Source organism: Mugil cephalus, chromosome 14 (genome assembly GCF_022458985.1).
Source record: "Mugil cephalus isolate CIBA_MC_2020 chromosome 14, CIBA_Mcephalus_1.1, whole genome shotgun sequence".
Classification (NCBI taxonomy): Eukaryota; Metazoa; Chordata; class Actinopteri; order Mugiliformes; family Mugilidae; genus Mugil; species Mugil cephalus.
The window spans coordinates 10,594,887-10,614,413 of NC_061783.1; the positions used below are offsets into that span (position 1 = coordinate 10,594,887).

A 19,527-nucleotide genomic window follows, 5' to 3' on the forward strand; every position below is an offset into this window, starting at 1 on the left:
TAAAAACTGCACACATCCTGCAGGTAGGCCTTAATGAAGTATGAAGCACTTCTTTCTTCATAAAGGCCCCGCTCACACAGATGGCATGTTCTTGTAAATGTTAGCTTTAGAAAGCACTGAAAGATAACTGGGTACATTAAATACATGCACAAATTGTATGTATTAAAAGTATTTCACTTAATGTTTTCAGAAGAACAGCAATAGTAGCCGACTATATGACTTACAAACACTAACAAAATGAGCAATAATCAAATATGATGCAGTGTTGCAAATCCAGGGAGACTTTGAAACTGAAACGTGCATTTTGTTACTCGTGTTTGCAATGCATAACTTTGATTTTTACAATGCGGTGTCTTCTCTCGTACACACAGCTCCCACTACTTCTTCTCCAATGTAATGCCTACCTGGTGTGTGGCGCCATCTAGTGGTGGCAGCGGGAAAAGAAACATCATATTCATGTAGTATTTCCACACATTTATGGGAATAAAACATCATTGGCTGCTGTGATTTATTTGGCCGTTGCCTTGTCGAAATTTTTATAGAGAATTTAAAAGACTATTAAATTATTGCCAATACGATTAACAAAGCTAAAATATAACTGTCAATTAATCCCACGCAGTAATGCTGCACAGAATATTTAAACTTAAGCTTTTTTTTTTTTTTAATGTGCAGAATAATTATCTACAGCAGACCACTCGCTGCCTCCTTTCTACCACACCCCCTCCCATCACCGCCATGCATTCACACAAAACAGACAACTCCCCTTCTTCAGACGAGAGTGCGTTGCCTAGCAACGTGGTGCCGAGTGTGGCCCAGGGGGCGGGAACAAGACTCTTGGCTTCCGCAGTAATCACAGTGCATGTGTGTTATGTTTCTGGGCCACGCCAGGTGTGTGCGTGTGGAGGGGGGATGAGTGGGTGGGTGTGGGGGGGTGTTTGTGTGCAGTTACATTACAATAGAGTGAGTACTAGTGCTGCTCTAAAACACACACACACACACACACATTCAAACCTCATACACCAAGTGTTAGATGTGTACTCAGTCACGTTATTTAACGCAAACTACTTCTCTTCTCTTAGTTGATTAGAAATACGTCTCGTTTTTTGGGGTATATTTATAATATTCAAACATCAAGGTTGGATAGTTAAGTCTCAATTATTCCATTTTTCCATATTCACAAAAAAAACTGCATGTACTTTTAATGAGTATCAGTGTGACTGGGTACATCTGAGTGAGACAGTGCCATTGTATTGCCTTGGCTGGCTGCCTATAAGCCTAAATATTTCCCTTGTGTGCCAGAGGCATATCCTCAGTTGGCTTTCTGCTAATGATGTTTTCTGCTTGGTGAACCAGGGCTGTGACTCTGCTTTGCTAAAAGTCACCGTTCTGGAGAGCCCCTTGCCTGGGACTGTACAGGCCCACTGCGTCAACACATAGCTTTGGTTTGCTGGGAAGAATTTAAAATGTCATTTCTTTTCGAAAGAAGGGTTGTCACGTGAGCGGGAGACGTCGCGTCTGTCTCCAGACTGTGTCTGCTGCTCACTTCCTGCTAAATACCACTCATTCAGTCCTGACCTGAACTCTTTCCTCTTTCCTGTACACTTACTAAACACCGATGGTGTCTCTTTTGATAACAAGATAGTGTCACATCTGAATTTGAGTTACATCAATTAGGTTGATTACATATTATTCTGATTTGTAGCGGTATCTATTTTGACATTGATTTGTTGGTAGCACTGATTTTGACAATAAAATGTAGTTAGACTATAAAAATGTATAGCCAAATGTCAATTCTTGTCAATACTTAACTGAAGATGCAAATCAATTTACTGAAGAATAAAAGTCAAACATAGGTTTTTTTTAAAAAAATTAATGACTGTTCTACTGTATTATCAGAACTGCTATAAATATATTTTCTGTTAATTAACAATTAAAATGTTGCATTTGTTGCAAATACATATCCTCAAAACTATTTATTTTGATGTAGAATTTTTCTTGAACTGTCTAGAAATCAGTGGAAAAAAATGTAGAAAAAATGTTTGAGGAATGAATGAGCAACAAATTTCCTGCTGAGCAATCAATCTATAGTTTATCTCAGTCTTGAACTGTCTAATTTTCTACCACATGACCTTTAAAACCACCTTAACATGTTGGACGTATGAGGGAAAATACAGAAACGGGCCAAATAAATTAAAGTATGTCCAGATATATGTTGCATTTTTTTTTTGTAGTTGTGTCTTTATAGTAATGACATTTTAGTTCCTGCCTTATTTTGTTTTCAAAGTGCCATCGTCAAAGTAATAACACGCACACACCTCCCTTTCCCGTTCGCCCAACCCCCCACAGCACAGAAGTCACCGCCCTTCCCTCTCGCTGCCTCTCACACTAACGTGACTACCACCAGGGCCGCTTCGAGCCGACCGACGCCGCGGAGCATCATGGGAGTCGTAGTTCCCTTCGCCCTAGTCAGTTCGAGAAGGCGAGGCCTCACCAAAATACAACTCCCATCTCGACCTTCGCACACCGAGCCCCGTCGTCCAATCTGAATATGTGGGAGGAGCGCGTCCGCCCACAAAAGCCACAGCTATCTCCCCGTATCTCCCCCTTTAAAAAATCAATTGTGCACGAAAAAAACGGGAATGCGCTCAAAATAAAAACACTGGTGACGGTTTGTTTTCGGTGTTAGGACGGACGGCGACGAGGCGTCCCCGCGCGTCGTGCCACGAGAGGAGCGGCGGCTGACAGGCAGGAGCAGCGAGGAGGGTGTTGTCCTGATGCTTAAATGGAAGTGGGTGGGCCTCCACGGTCACACACTGCCAACTTCTCTGTGGATACCGTTCTGACAAGCGCCAATTTGCTCGTTTATGGACTGCGTGTCCGGTAAAAGAGACGTACGACGGGGCTGCGAGGCGTCCGACGGAGCGGGGACGGTCGCCGCGCGCTCTCCCTGTTATTTCCGTTATTTGGGGGCTGCTTGATTGTGGCTGCGCTTGGCACCGCCCTTCCTGGCCGGTGGGTGGTTTCGTCAAACGGGCAGATCCGCCACGGCCCAGAGCCGAACATATAGGCCGTCCTCCGCCTCTGTACCCGGCCGGCCTTCTACCGTGAACTACACCCTCTCCCTCTCCGTATATTAATGCGTTATGAGTGGTAGGTACCCTCCCCCCTCTCCGTCTCCACCCCTCTCTCCTCTCTATCCGTCTGACAGATACGAGGCTCAGTGCCCCCTTTGATATTGATGATGAGGTTACTGGTTTTTCTCCTCTGCCTTTATTGATCACCTTTGTTGTATTTTTTTTATTATCTGCATCACGCTCACATTTTATTTACAGGACGTAGCAGCCCGTGCACGGCTCAACCTGCCACTTTGCAGGCACTGAGCGCGGGGAGATGTTAAAAACTGGAGATATTCTAACGTTTCACTCCTGTTTCCGCAGACTCGAAGAAGGAATCATCTGGAACTGAAGGAGGGAAAGCATCTAAAAGGGGGAAAAGTTCTGGATCGCAGGTAACAACAAAAACCAACAAAAGGAAGAAAAGTAATAGGAGTTTATTATAGTTCATTACTTTTTGCCTTGCCTGTAGGCCAAAAATGTACTCCCTCCCTCCCAGCCAGCCAGCCAGCCAGACACCTCTGGGGGCGTTTCTCTGGTGAATTCCACTTCCTGCTTCTGTGCAGCCCTGCTGAGAGCCAGCACAGAGCCTCCTAAAGAGGCTTTTATGGTTGTCACTCTTTCACCAGTGTACTTTTCTATTGTCCGTTTGACTTGTGATGAAATTTAATTGATTCCCCGCGTCTGGATTTGTTTTAAAGACCTGCAGCTTTGGTATGTGGCTGTGCAACTGTGTTAACTTCTATTATTAGCAGGTTGTATATGTCTATATTTTCAAGCTAGTCTGTTTGTTCCTTTTGTTGGTAAATGTGTGTGACAAGCATCGCCGCTATGCTACTTTGATGCTATTTGAGCTTTTATGCAGTCCAAGCTGTTTCCCGAATTGCAGAATTGTGAGGTGTGCAGCATTAAAAAATGTGTGCTTGCGACCTAGTTCCTTTGAAAGGGAGGAGAGAGAGAGAAGGCGGCATTTTCCTCCACTGTTCTGAGAAAAGAGAAATGTGGTTCTCACACGCCCACCCACTCGCTTCCTGTAATACCGCCCACTTCCACTGACAGCTCTCTCTCAGCTTTTTGTGTTGCCTTTTTCTGCACCGTGTTTCTTCCCACCCCTCGCCCCTTTACCCTTTCTCTTCCTCATTTTAAATTGTTCTTTGTGTGAGAGGCGATACTTGCTCAGCCCTCTCCTTAAGCTTATTTACACTATTTTACATAATGTGTTTGCGTATGAACATGAGCCGTCTGTGTGTGTGTGCGCCTCTGTCCCTGAGTAATTTCTTCTCATCGCCTCCCTTGTCACTCCTGTTTGACCGTTTCTCGCTCTGTCCTCCTCCCTTCCATCACTCATCTGCCCTTTGTCCTACTGTGTCCTCCAGGATTCCTCTCAGCCCTCTCCATTGGCTCTGCTCGCGGCCACCTGCAGTAAGATAGGAGGGCAGGGAGGAGCAGAGGGGACCCAGGTCCAAGCAGGGGCCCATCAGATCCAGGTCCAAGCTGGTCAAATCCAGTTGCAAGCAGGTCAACTCCAGGGTCAGATAGTGGTGGACACAGCCGGGGGTCAGGCCCTGTTGCCCCAGCAGCTGGAACTGGTCCCAGCACAGTTCACAGGGAACGGCTGGCAGATCATTACAGCAGCACCTACTATGGCCAAGGAGAACACCAGTCAACCTGTTGCTGTGACTGTAGCAACAACGTTGGCCAATGACAGCTCTCCTTGTGGACGCAAGGTATAGCACTAGGGAGTAGGGGAACATGGTTTGGGCATTTTTTTTTTAAAATGATTGTCTGTTTTACTTCACTTAACTCTATCATTACACCTTTTCTGTTGGGCAGGTGAAAGCAGAAGTGCGGACCAACAGTGTTGCAGCCAGTCAGCAACAGCAGCAGCAGCAGCAGTTCCAGATCATCCAGGTTCAGAACCTGCCCAATGCTGGGGGCGGGGTCCAGTATCAGGTCATACCTCACCTGCAGACGGCAGATGGACAGCAGATCCATATCAGCCCTCAGGCGGCCTCCATCGGGGCTCTACCTGAGCAGGTGCAGATCATCCAGACTTCAAATTCAAGTCAGGCCCAGGCGATCCTCCAGCCAGCCAACCAGCAGACCATCCTGACGAGTACAGCCAATCAGCAAACGGTCCCGTTGCAGATCCGTCCCGCACAGTCGTTCCCGCTCCAGCTGCAAACTCTGCAAGGCTCCCAAACCCCCGTCATGACCACGGTACCCATAAACCTCGGTGGAATGACTCTAGCTTTGCCTGTGATCAATAATGTCGGAGGGGGCGGAGCCGTGCAGCTTATCCAATCAGCAGATGGCACATTCTCTGTTGCCAATGGAAACCAGCTGGTCACAACAGCGGTGTCCGGGGCGGCTCCTGCAACAGCTGGAGCCGGATCAGCGGCGGCAGCTGAAGGTGACAGCATGCCGGATGGGGCTCAAGTGGTTTCTGCTGGAACTGAGGTTGGATCAGCTGACACCCAGGTGCTAAGCACCGAGGCAGACTCTCAAAGCCAGAACCAGGCCAACGGGCTGCAGAGCCAGGCAGATACAGCAGGATCCATCCAACAGGTGATCGTGGGCCAGGTGGGGCACCAATTGGTGCAACAGATCCAGCTCCAACCCCAGGCTCAGAGTCAGGGTCAGGCCCAGGGCCAGCAGCAACCTCAGCACATTCAGACCCTTCAGCTGGCCCCAGGACAAACCCTGCAGCCCATTCAGGCCTTCCAGAACCCAGCACACGTCCTTATTCGCACTCCAACCCTGTCGCCCTCCGGGCAACTCACCTGGCAGACTCTGCAGTTGCCCGGTGGAGTCTCCCTTCAGGGCGGTCTTGGGACAGCTATGCCACAGCAGCTCACGCTGGCTCCGGTGGCAGGTGGGACACCGGTGGGAAGTGGAGGCCTGGTCTCCCTGAGTGGAACTCCCTTGACACTGAGCGCAGGCCAGATCAACCCGGGGTCAGGGGTGCAGACTGTCAGCATCGCCGGACTGGGCACAGCTGGGGTTCAAGTGCAGGGTGTACCCCTCACCATTGCTGGTCTACAGGGTAAGGACTCAATAATCCAGTACTGATCATTCACTTCTATACTATCTGGTTATTGCAGTGTGGTTGTGGATCCAGAGCATTTAAGGTGAAACTTGTGAAAGAAACATCTCTAGTATCCTATACTTACTATTCAAAGCTGAATTATATGAGGACGTCCTGCTTCTTACCTGCTCAGTCAAATAGTGTGTCTACCTCTGGACTACTTTGTACATATTTTCTCTACACAACCACAACTAAAACACTGTACTTGTTTTTAATAAATAAGCTGAAACAATCTTTTTCAACCAGGTCAGCCACAGGGTCAGGACGGGGTCAAAGTTCAGTCGCCTTCGGTGACTCTCACTGTTGGCAACGTGGCAGCAGGTTCATCAATGAGTCCGGACCAGCTGGGCTCCGTTCAGAGCTCTTCAGACCAGGAGGGGCCACCCAGCAAGAGGCTTCGACGAGTCGCCTGCTCTTGTCCAAACTGCAGGGATGGAGAGGGAAGGTAAGGGACACAACTAAATTTCTAAAGACTGATGATACCTGAACCAAAAAAAAAAGAATTTAAATAGTTGTGTAACATACACACTCTCCAGCTCTCACCTAACTCGAGTGTTTGTTGCAGGAACAGTGGGGACCCCACGAAGAAAAAGCAGCACATCTGCCACATGGAGGGCTGCGGGAAGGTGTACGGAAAGACGTCTCACCTAAGGGCCCACCTGCGCTGGCACACCGGCGAGAGGCCGTTTGTCTGCAACTGGATCTTCTGTGGCAAGAGGTTCACCCGGAGCGACGAGCTGCAGAGACACCGGAGAACACACACAGGTTGGAAAAAACACAAAAAAATAGAAAATGTTCTTATTCACAGTGTCAGATTGGTGGCAGAAGAGAAAGGACAACTGAATCCAAAACAGGACAAACAAAATCAAATGAGAATGGCTAACTGATCAAACAGAAGTTAAACATTCACAGGTATAATTAAAAATAACTATATGTAGGCTCTTACATGCAGAACGTCGGCTCCAGAGGATGTGTTGGATATAGAATCTTGACTCTGATGTAAGAGGACCATTGTGTATTGTTCTTGGCTGCAGCAGTTGACTTAAATAGGGGGCGAGTATCAAAGAGAAATGTATAAATAAGCGTAAACCAGTGTATGTTGTGACGACAGTACATAGAGGGCCATGTGACCAAAGCAATTGTTTCCCCATAGTCGAACAATGATCGTTGTATTATATAGGGTCAATTAACAATCACTGGTTTCAAAACAGGAAGGATTTCTGAACAGAAAAAAATAGTGTTGTCTTGACCTTTGCCTGCGCCACGTGGACGTGATAAGAGACGGACAATAAGCTGTCTAGCCAGACTCCTACGTATTTATAAACCCGCTCTACAACGGCTCCATCTCTAGCTGTGATGTTCAAGGTGGAGGGCAGCACAACAAACAGCATCCCCTACTCTGGGCAGTGTTTAATAACATATTGAGTTCAGCACTGGTGGAGTTGAGGACAGCATCTTATCACATATGAGTCCATATTATGGCTGAAGTGTCTTGTCTTCAGTCTTGTGAAATGTACTGTAGTGTATGTACTGTAACTGAAGAAGGAAAAAAAAAAACAGTGGCACCATCTTCAGTTTCGTTTGCAGCCCGAAATCCAGAAGTATCAATTTACACTGATTCACTGGAAAAAGCGACACATGAGCTTTCTAATTCTCAAATCAACGCAAACAAAGCTAATTTTATTATTATTTGTGACCCCGTCTTTTCTCTCCCACAGGTGAAAAGCGCTTCGAGTGTCCCGAATGCTCCAAACGCTTCATGCGCAGCGACCACCTTTCAAAGCACATCAAGACCCATCAAAACAAGAAGAGCGGCACCGCGGTGGCAATCATCACCACTGACGACATGGAGGAGGAGGACGCCCCCGAAGACCTGGGCGCCTCCCCTCAGATCGTCACTGTGGCAACGCTCTCGCGTGACTCTGACCCTGCTACACCCACCACCTCCAATCACATGGAGGAAGAGGAGGAGGCAGAGGAGGAGTTTGAATAGGCGGTTGACTTCCTGTTTTTTTGGAGGTCTTTGCAGGGACTGTGAGGAAAATAACTTTTTTTTTTTCTTTTTAAATTTTACATCGTTTAAAAAAAAAAAAAAAAATCACGAAAAGGGTCTCAAAGCAGACGGGATGATGTGATGGATAGAAACCGAAAACTGTAAACATCACAATCTAAAGAAGATGACTAACACGTATAATAACAAAAAAATCTAGTGTGTATGAAAGATTAGTTTGGCATTTTATGAAATTAATCTATAATAATTCCATGTGCGGTGGGGAAAGGAATGTAAGTAGATTAGCACAAGACAGGGGGGACCTGCAGAATCTAAAACCATCCGACATCGAGAGACGTTCTTTTCTTAATCGCAACAGAAACTAACTCTATGCACAAAGTTGTGTTCCCGTTTCATACCTGTCAGACAGTGCTGAGGGTCAATCATGGTACAGAGCTGTTGTGGAGCAGTGACAGTTTTGGGATTGTGTGTGTGTGTGTGTGTGTGTGTGTGTGTGTGTGTATGAATGAGAGCGTGTTTGTATTCCCATGCTGTCCTGCAGAGGATCTACCTAATTTGAGTTTTATTTATGGTTCAGGTTTAAGTCCTCAGATGAGATTCAGGTGTTGATTCCTGATAGGGCATAAATCTAAAGGAGTAGAGAGAAAAAAAAAAAAAAAGCACATATAATAAGATTTATAAATAATGCATTCCTATTGAGGCGCAGTGGCCATTAGAGAAAAAAAAATAAGGTTTCTATAGAGAAAAACAATCTAGCTTTCTACAACTTTGTTTGTGTAGTGAAAGCAATACTATAATGACAATCCTAGTGAAACCATGTTTACATTGTCAGGGGAAGTTTTCTCTGTTAATTAAAAAAAAAAAAAAAGAAAAACGAAAAAAAAAGCCAGTTCGCTCTAAGATCTGCGTGCTCTAAGGGAAAACATCAGGAAGCAGTGCCGTCATCCGGACAAACCATTTACACATGCCACCGTTTATCAACTGCATTTGTAAGTTTTTTTTCTCGCAAGAAATAAAATCGTAGACGGTTGTGTCAGATGGCTGCACTGTCGCCGCCGCCGCCGCCTTCTGTGCTCTGTTGGCCACACCTCTCCACCTCTAACTCCGCTAACACCACCCATGTGCCACAATTGCCTTAACACAAGCTGTTGTACAGAGGGAGCTTCAGAGCGAGGCGGGTGGAGGAGGAGGAGGGGAGCTCTCCTGCGCCATGAGCCGGGGAGCCGAGCGCAGCACAGGCAGGTGACGCAAGAGGGACGAGAGCCGTGGGTGGGAGTGGGCCATTTAGCTACGTGGATATTACGAGATGTTTTCTGGTGGTGTTGCTCTGTGTTAGTTTGGTGCGTACATTCTTTTTAAATTAAAAGATACTTTTATTTTATAAAAAATCTCCTTTCCCTCTCCTCCCCTGAAGTATGTTAACACACAGGGCCCCGCTGTGTATGGCTAATTTATTATTTATCCTTGATTTGTAATATTTGCCTTTTGCTGAACTCGTATTTGTGTGCGTTGATTCCAAGGTTGTGTACAGCATGTTTGAGTTTTTTGCCGTAGTGCTGCTTCTCTTTCTCCTTTACTCTTTGTGCTTCTGTTTTTTCTTTTTTCTACGTCTGACCATTGCTGTTCACATCTGCTTTCTTTTACTCTTTGCGCCATTACGTGTTTTTTGGAGGAAAATAAATGACAAAAGAAGAAAGCAACAAAAAGAGTGACTATTGTTCAAAGTTTAAAAAGGTTGATACCAAACGAATTTAGATGTTTTTTGGTAATATTTTGTGTGACAACCGACTCTTTTTTTTCTTTGATATTTTGTAGTGACATCTCATTTGTAAATCTTTTTCTAAAGATGTTTGTTCGTCTCCATGACATTTGATAATGGGTTTTTGCCAGGTTAGCCTCAAAGGCTTCGGTTTATTGATATTTTTAAAACTGGTTTGTACAAATGTGTTATGTCAATAAAAAAAAAAAAGAAAACAAGCAGAAAAGATGCTTTGCCTGCATAACACTTGACAATAAAGTCAGTCAAACTTAAATTTGCTCGTGCACTGCTATTTGTGAGTATTAAGGAAATACAAAGAAAAACACTCGCGTGCCAAATCGGCATCAGAAAGGTGGTAATTCAACTGTATGATTATTATGGAGGATGTAGTATCTGGTGCCGTTATACTGGATTTAGTTAAACACTAGATCAGGGGTCTTCAAGATTTTTCAAGCCAAGGAGCTGCAGAATGACTGAGAGATTAAGTAGGGACCCCCCTACCTACTATATGTGTTCTATATTAAACATGGCGTAGTGCTTTTTATAAATATGCATTATTATTATTATCATTTTGCATTCAATATTAAACTAGATAGAATTGAAAGATAAAGAAAATAAAACAAAGCTGTCCATTTCAGCCTTAGTAGTTGGCTGATGGGAGCAAGCTGCACTGTTTCTCTTTACTAAAATAAAATAATCTGTTATTTAGACTAGCCCACTGACTAAAACCTGGCAAAATAATAGAAACACATGTTGGTACAACCCAAAACGATTCAAAAGTACGACAAACTCCAGCATCCGAAGTGAAAACTCAATTGAATCAACAGCTCTCGCAGTTATTTTAGTCAATTGCTGACTACCATAACCTTCAAGATGATTTAGTGGAGGACAGCAAAGTCAGAATGCATTCGTCTTAAGTGGTGTACCTAAAAAACTGGCAAGTGAGTTCTGTCGTAAACCCTCAGTATATCAAGCCTTAGCAATGAATACATAGAGTGCAATTTACACTCAGCACACACACACACACACACAGTGTATGACTCCTCCCCGCTCCTTATTACTGGATATTCTCCCAGCTGTGTTGTGATAGCAGTGACAGAGCATCTGCCCTCCCCTTGGGGACAATTACTGCTTCCAGTTACCCTTCCTGCATCCGAAGTCCTCCAGATTGACGTTATAAACTCGTGACTACTGAGTCACAGTGCAATCTGGTACCACTCAAGATCACATACCTGCTTCTTATTTGTTTGGTCAGACTGCGAACCAAATCATGTTTAGAACAAGCATCACGTAGTGAGCTGCTCCCATACCCCTCCGAAAACAGCAAAACCTACCATCGCTCCTCCTCCGGGGGTTTTACGGAGCTGCTGCTTAAGGACTAATAAATGCAATGTAAGACTAAATAATGAAAATATTTTTGCACAACGGTTGGATGTCACAGTCAACTTTTTTTTTTGATATAAAGTGTAATTGTATACACATGCGTCATTTCACCCTTGAGTCCATGCCAATTCCAAAGAGGTCGCGTTAACAAGACGAGGGCGGGTGAACGTACGAGCGCACGAGCTGAAAACACCGGCAAGGAGGTGTAATTAGTTTGATAAGATTCAGTCTCTAAGAATCAGCACAAGGACAGACGTGTGATGGGTTAATCAGTGTACTAACATCCACCACCAGGCTTCTAATTCATGTTATTTTAGTACGTCTGTCGTGTACGTTAACTCACAGCAGCTTTGACCAGGGGCGGTCCTTGGTTCCTGGGAGGGGGGGCCCCAGGCTAGGACGTCATCGCATCTCGTCACCCGGCTCGACGATCTGTCTGGAGGTAAAAAAGGGGGGTCGCTTGGGGAGGGGTTGTCGATGAGCATCACAAGTTTTCATCAGAAGGTTTATATGCATAATATTCCAAAAGGTAACCATCTGAGGGCCCCCTTTTAAAATGTTTCCACATGGAAACATTTTAAAAGCATTCAAACAAATGCTTGGTGTGCGCTCCTATTCATGCTCGTGCTATAAAACTGCGACTGTAAGTCGGTGATACAAGCTTCACTAGACGGCAGGAATATTTCTGGCTCTCTGCATGTAGCGGTGTGGCCTCAGGCTGACCTCTGACCGTGCTCCGACTCCCGCCCTGGAGCTGAAGTTCCTAATCATCACAATGAGAGCAGCTCACAGGCTTCCAGGTCACCTCAGGAACTAGCAGTCGACCTGGACCTGACCCCACTCACCTGGGGAAATGATGCATTCTGCACATCAGCTACAAACACAGACACACAATGGCTGCTTGCTCAGACTTGCCTGGAGAAGCCGTTGTGAAAGTTGTGTGCTCCTCCCCTGAATGCAATAATACTGTGCTTGGTTGTCCTTGCTGAGGACAGTTTGGTGTAGTGTTGATATCTGTGAGAGATGATACAATAATAGAAGGAAGCAAAATACGTCTCCCAGTTCATTCTATACTGATGTCTAACGTCTAGAAACTAAAGCTAAGAGTTTCATTTAGTCCATAGTTTGAGAGCCTGATGATCAAAACATTTTAAACTCCCTATACTCATGGTCTGTACTGCATTAAAAATAAAACAGCAAAGTATTTTCGACAACGCTCTTCTTTATTAATATTTACAGTGGACTGACAGGGCTGCAGTGAAGTTGTTCGTATAAATGGCTCCGTAACACAGAAATTAAGACGTGACAATTGTCCTGGTGAACATTAACATTGGAAATATTCCAAAAAACAACAAAAATAAAAACAACTACTGGCTTAAAAACAATAAAAACATTCCTGCATCTCATGCAGCTTCAACTCAGGATATATAAAACATATTAACAGTAGGTGTGCCTCATCAGAAGGTGACGTTAAAAGAAAACCTTTGCTTTTGTTTGTCTAGTTGTATAAAAGTTTGCTCTAAAACCTAAAATTGTGCTTTAAGATGGTTCCTACAGTACTTTGCAGCACGGGAACCTATGCTCTATCTGCTATATGAGCAAGTTGACTCTGGTCAGTCCTCTGGGCCTCACTGCAGGTCCTTCTGAATACTGCAAGAAGAAACAAAGACATGAGCTCACTGTCTTTTTGGTTTTAAGTGGATTTCATCCCGGTCTGTAACATTAGACTGTAGAACATGATTGAGTTGACCTACCTCTCCAAATACTCGTGAACATTGTCGTGGCCACTGTAGCGAGCCAGGCCCACCAGGATACCAGTAGCACAGCGGCCCTCCTTCTTACGACACAGACTGCAGTTACACATCCCTCTGCAGAGGGGACACGACCATGTCTACAAACAAGATACGTTCACATTTAATGAAGGTAAGTGGAAAATCAAGGTTAGCTCTTCACACGCAGCACTTGACCACATTCAATTTAAAATCCATGAGCTTTATTTTGAGTAATGTGAAAAAAGAAAGAGTAAGCAAAAACCATTCAACAATTGTTGACAGTAAACCAACAATCATGGATGACATGACAAACAGGCACCAAAAAAAACATTGCAATTTGGAGACTATGTGTTTGCGCTACTTTCCCCTGTGGTAGATTTTCCTCACTGTCATTTGTACATTGATCAGGTATAACATTATGACCACCTTCCTCCTCAGAGAAGTGACATCAGCCTTCTGAGGGTTGTTGGTGGGGGGTCTTTAGGTCCTATATCTGTGGGGACTGGGAAGGGGGGGCTGGTCTGGTCTGGACTAGGTGGTTGGTACAAGTCTAAGTAACATCCACATGAATACCAGGTCCAAAAGTTTCCCAGCAGAACAATGTATTGTCACAAGATATTCTGTGTTAATTGCTTCTCCTGTCAGTGCTTTTAATGTTGTGGCTGATCTGTGTAGATGCCTTTAAACAGCAAACCTACAGCACTCCTGTAGGTGGTGCTCTTTGCAACGTGTTCAGTTATGTCACACTAGGTCCCATTATTAGTACTCAGGTCAGTTTTGATTTATAACATCCGAGTCCATCTCTGACATTATTCTGAATAATAATTCATTAGACTTTACAAAAGTGACACGGGGGGGTCGCCTGATTTAAGACTTCACAACTGGTTAAGAGGGACAAGCTAAGAAAGCAAATAAACCAATAAATATAGATGGTTACATACATGAAAAAAAATGTATTAGAAATAAGATGTGTTTGCACCAGTACTGTGTAAAATATACATTTTGCTTTCTGCCAGGTTTTGTTTTTGCTGACATCGTTCCTCTCAAGTACACTTAACTCACAGTGACAGAAACGTTTAATATCTGAATATGAGCACTGACCGGATCGAGCAGCACGGTGTAAACGTCCTCTCCGTATCGGTTCTTCAGACACGGTCCACAGAACTGACCTTTGGCCCCTGCACAGAAACCACTGCGACACACTGTCTTGGTGTCCAGAGTCTTCTGCCTGCACTGGTGACATGAGCTGCCCTGAGAAAAAACAAACAAAAAAAAAAAAAACAGTGAAGAAACACACACAGACGCAAGACATTTAAAAAAAAAAAAAAAACGCTGCAGAGGTTGTTGAGGGGTGCAAATGGGGAAAGACGTGACTCACGTTCTCCTTGTCCCAGATCTTGTCTTTGCTGCGGTATGCTATGTTGTCCAGGTCTTCTTTGGTGATCTCATCCACTGACTTCACCACATACCGACTCCTCCTAGAAGATTGACTCCTCCTCTTTTTCTTTCTTTTACCAGCCAGTTCGCCATCCACCTGTTTACGACCACGGTGGGTAAAATTGAGTCGGCGCAAACATGACATTAACTCCAATGCTATGAGTACTTTGTTGAGGCACATTTGCAGAATGATGACCGAGATTAACAGATGTCTCAAAATTAAATATTATTCGTCTAAAAGAGAGTGGATTTGTCTGGGGTAGTTAAGTTACTAATATATAATAAAAACACCACCAACCATGTTCCTAAAGTGTACTTATACTAGATGTCTTATACTAGTCCCTTTGCCTTAACGTCTCATTCATGAGAGCTGTGGGTGTGTAGAGACACCTCATGATGTGAAGTGTGTGTTGCATGTCGTACCTCCACCAGTTTCTTGATGTCTACGGTTCTGGGGCTTCTGCGACTAAGCGGCTCACTCTTTTCCTCCACCCCAAAGTTCTCAGGAGGACGAGCCTTGCGGGACGGGTTCCTCCTCTCAGAGCCGAGGTCTCGCTCAAACTTGCGTTTCCGCGGTGTCACTTTCTCCGTCACTCGCCTCTTCTTCTGCAGAGACAGTGTTTGAATACCACAACAGTACAAGTACAATTGTCATTTTGCTGATGTGTGCCATCTTCAACTTGTGTCACTTTGTAGAAAACCCAATGAAGTATTATGTTATTAGTGATGTTTGACAAAAGGTTTATTTAGCTGTTTGCTTGTGTACTCACTGGAGGGGTGGTAGGCTGAGTGAGGTCTGCCATAGTGCTCAAATCAGCAAACAGCTTAGCCAGCTGAAAAACATCAACAGAGCAGACCAGAGTCACACATACAGTACGTGACGAGGAAGGAGCTGATGAAAGGTAAATGAAGTAATGTCTCGGTACCATGGCCTTGTTTTCTTGGATATTCTTGTTCCGTTTCGTTAGGCTCTGAGACAGGACCTCCTCTTTGTCTTCTTCCTCCTCCTCCTCTTCCTCCTCTTCTTCTTCTTCTTCTTCCTCCTCATGCTGCTTCTTTTTTGCCCTCCTTCCTCTAGTCGTCCGTGGAGGAGGATTTTCTTTGACTGGCTTTGAGGTCTTTTTCTCTTGTGACTGCTGTTTGGGGGAGGACAGTCTTTTGATGGGAAACCTGACGAGCAAGACAAGAAATATCACAGAAGAGAGCATGAAACACACAAGATGGGACACACTATCAAACAGCGCTAGACCGACTCCATTCATGCTCAATTTAACTTTTAAATAAAAAAAATATTAGTGACTATACATAACTGCTTCATTAGGAGTCACGGCACAAAGTGGCAATTGTACCCCACAATTTAAATTCCTAAAAGTTCACACCGACAGACCTCAGGGCTACTAAAAGACTCCTCCTCTTTGTCGGGGGGTCCTCCTCGCCATCAGAATAAAAGCCCGTGTCCACATCACTGTCCTCCGCTGGATCCACAACCTGCACAGAACCAGAGAGAAAAGAAAGGCAGGTTGAAGTCTCGACAGCAACATCGCCATTTTTTCCACTGAATCACAGTATTGAATGATTTATACCTTATTTCTTAGTCGTTTCTTTAAACATCCTCCATCCTCTTCTTCCTCATTCTCGCTGAAGCCTTCAAACTCCTCCTCGCTGTCTGATTGGCAGAACAGACGGGCCAGCTCAGCAGTTATGAACTTGGATTTGAAATGATACGGTCGATGTTTGAGACGCCGAGCCTGACGACGGACACAATGAGCATCACATTAAAACAGGTTTGGTGGAATAGATAACATGTTCTCACCGCAACACAGACATTAGTCTGAAATCAACCAACAAACATAGAGATGATACTGATGCACTTTTTTTAGACAACAGCATGAATATATATTGTTTTCCTAGAAATGCGCATCCACATTCTTCTGCACAACAGTGCAAGTGCTGCAGATGTAAAACAGACAGAGCAAGAGTGGCACTTTATTGTTCATTTATCAGTCAACCCCAAAAAAATGTTTAAAGAGCATTTTCACACAGGGACTCTGTCTGAAGTGGTTTGTATTAGTTACCTGTCCATAGTTGGCTTATTTCCCAACAGTAAATTATTTTCAACTCGTCTCTGGTTGGAGAAGCAACATAGCAACAGCAACAAGAGTCTATTGCCACCACAGTCAATTGACAAAAAGAGCAACCCCAGGGTACGCATTTTATTGAGTGTACATATTAATTCTAAACCTAAGGAAGGTGTACAGGCCCGGACAAACCAGGCTGACGTCAAATATTGGCACTGAAGGCCAACTGTGGGTCTCCTCCCACCAACCGTGCGCTCTGTTCAAGTGACACAGTCCAGACAAAAGACTACAGCCTGCAGCCAACATCAACTTAGCACATGAATTCTTAATTCTTTGTACCAGCTGGTGGCAGTACTCTGTGTTTGTCATTCAAAAGAGGAAACTGGAAGAGCCACTATGAGCTGAGAGGCTTGAAAGAGCAACCGACGGTCGCTCCGCATTTGTATGTTAAGATGAAAGACTAGGAGAGCAATCTGTGTGCGCCTTTTGAACTTTGTCCTTTACTTTTATCACTTTAGTGTCTCTTCTCATGCACTGGATTGCCAACTCTGACGGATATGTCACACTGATGCAATTCAAAATGCTAAATCGACTGAAAAGCTGCCGACGCTCAGCGACAGGCCAACAGTAGCATATGGCCGACCATCAACTTGTTCTGTCACAAACTTTAAGCTACAAAAATAATACAAAATCTGACCAGTAACTCCTGTGTTCTACACATTAAACCACACGGTGCTATTTCTGCTACCAAGTCTGGGGCCCTTGAACAGTAATAGCTTTACTTATCCATCACAGGCTACGACATGTTTTGCTGCAGATCCTATCCACAGCAGGTCACCGCTCGACTTCCATGCCAGTACACCTCTCTGGTTCTCCAAACTGTTAAGTTCTTGATACACTCCCACTTCAAAAGAAACTCCACAATCTCTTTAAGCAACCAGATTATTTCTCAGATCAGTTTTTATAATTTGCACCAGAGGGAGCCACCCTCCATCTGTGACTACTGTTAAGGCTAGACGGAGTTGTGAGAAAATACATTTGGTTTATCTACATAACTTGGCAGCTTCCCATAATCACCAGAAACGAGGCTGTCGCTTAAGTTAATTTATCTCCTTGAGCTTGCACTGACACAAAGCAAACTAAACCCAAGTAAGTCCTTATCACCGCAGGCCTTCTGAGCCATGGCAGCGCAGAGCAATTTAAGGCCAATGACAAGGTGAAGTGGAAAAGGAACAGGCACTCAAATCCTTTTGTTTTGTTGACTCTAGCTTTACTTCCTCATTGTTTGGGATCTAATAAATTGATTTCCTCCTTCCAGGCTGTAAGTAACCACACAGAGAGCCCACTTTAAATAGTATTGTTTTAGCATTACGTTTGCATTCCATTAAGACTAAATTATTTACTGTGGATGTGTGGGATAGTTTGATGTGTGTCAAGATTACTGCGCACAAATCCCAGATATAGAATATATATACTGATCAGTCATAACATTATGACCACCTTTTTAACTGGGCCTCCAAAACAACTCATCAGTGAATGGACGTGGGCCCTCTGACGATGTCCTGTGGTGTCTGGAAACAGGATGTTGTTAGTGGGGGGCTTTGGGTCCTATGAATTGAGAGGAGGAGTCTCTGTGGATCATCCCACAGACACTTGATCAGTTTGGGATCCAGTGAATTTGTCAACACCTCGTGCTGTTTTTTTGAGTTGTTCCTAAGCTGTATTTATTATGAATGCCAGGTTGAAATGTTTCCCAGCAGAACATTTCACAAGCTGGTCAATGTTGCTTAGTTCTCCCATCAGTGTTTTTGATCTTGTGGCTGATAATAAACTGAGAAAATTATACATGAGCACTTTTCTTACACTCAAATTCACTACTGTAAAATCTACTACTATAGAACCAAACACTGGGTTTAACGTCACCTTTATAATAACTTCTAATCAAACGATACTTGTATTTGTTTACGTAATATCAAGGTGCTGACCTCTGACCTTTCCGGAACAATAACAACAACAACAACTATGAAGCTCATCATCAAAACACTGAACATACACTCTTTGAGCACCAGCTTTCTGCTCAAGCAACCCAAAATATATACGAGCATTTGAGCCGAACACGTGTACATTTGCTGGTTAGCCAGTTCAAAACCACAGTGTGTTGTTAAAACATGAATCATCAAACATGAAATCCTGAAAACAATCTTGAAGTAACACACACAACAACTCAGCGTGTCTTTCAAGTTGTAGGCCGACCAAGCCAACATTCATTCGTATTTTTTTTGTTGTTGTTGATTCTGATACAATAAATTTCCGCTGCATTATAAAATACATCAGAGAAATTATATCAACATTTACATGCACTACTATTTACCTTTGAGGAGAGTGTCATTTTTCTCCGTTTTGTGGTAACTTTCCGTCCACTAGAACAAGTTTTATCCTGCAACGTGGAAAGCAATGTGTAGGGAAGGATTTAAAAATTAACCGCTGGAGACGCTCGATCAATACAAACGTGGGGGTTTTGTCTTTGATAGGCCGATTGCTGAAATTGTATTTAAGACAAGTAATTTTAATTATTAGACTCCACTAACGACCTTAAGCATCCTTTGCTCGTTTGAGCATCATTTGAACATCCTTTGCTCGTTTGAGAGTTTTCCGGCACATTTAATTCTCGCTGTGTTTATGTATGAATTCCCCGCTATTCTCACATGGTACGGTCCACACTTTCGCGCGAAACAGCATATGGGCGTAGCTAGCATGTTGAGTCGATGGGCTCGAGCAGAGGCCTGGTCGACCGTGTGTTCCTTTGTGTTGAACTTATCGCAGCTACTGCAATGGTGGACTGTACCCCAAAACAAAACACTGTTGGATTGCTACCACATAAAATAT

General features: G+C 44.1%; 2 protein-coding genes across 4 annotated transcripts; one reads left to right on the plus strand and one right to left on the minus strand.

Moving 5' to 3' along the window:
• Positions 1 to 2,384: 2,384 nt before the first annotated feature.
• Positions 2,385 to 10,245, plus strand: sp4 (sp4 transcription factor). Of its 3 annotated transcripts, none has more exons than XM_047605530.1 (7): positions 2,385 to 3,150; positions 3,438 to 3,508; positions 4,490 to 4,840; positions 4,947 to 6,159; positions 6,448 to 6,646; positions 6,773 to 6,966; positions 7,920 to 10,245. In XM_047605530.1, exons 1-7 carry the CDS (start codon positions 3,144 to 3,146, stop codon positions 8,192 to 8,194), a joined length of 2,310 nt encoding a protein of 769 aa, XP_047461486.1. In that variant the 5' UTR covers positions 2,385 to 3,143; the 3' UTR covers positions 8,195 to 10,245. The 3 variants fall into 3 exon arrangements, with proteins under 3 accessions (XP_047461486.1, XP_047461484.1, XP_047461487.1); XM_047605528.1 differs by having other exon boundaries at positions 2,388 to 3,150; positions 6,767 to 6,966; XM_047605531.1 differs by lacking the exons at positions 2,385 to 3,150; positions 3,438 to 3,508 and adding an exon at positions 3,578 to 3,827 and having other exon boundaries at positions 6,767 to 6,966.
• A 2,311-nt stretch (positions 10,246 to 12,556) lies between these two features.
• On the minus strand, positions 12,557 to 19,162 carry cdca7b (cell division cycle associated 7b). Its single transcript, XM_047605202.1, has 10 exons — positions 19,013 to 19,162; positions 16,147 to 16,311; positions 15,951 to 16,051; positions 15,490 to 15,733; positions 15,334 to 15,396; positions 14,987 to 15,169; positions 14,505 to 14,660; positions 14,228 to 14,377; positions 13,109 to 13,245; positions 12,557 to 13,004 (listed from the first exon to the last, which is right to left on the minus strand). The coding sequence occupies exons 1-10, from the start codon at positions 19,028 to 19,030 to the stop codon at positions 12,983 to 12,985; spliced, it is 1,239 nt and encodes a 412-aa protein (XP_047461158.1). The 5' UTR covers positions 19,031 to 19,162; the 3' UTR covers positions 12,557 to 12,982.
• Between the last annotated feature and the right edge of the window lie 365 nt (positions 19,163 to 19,527).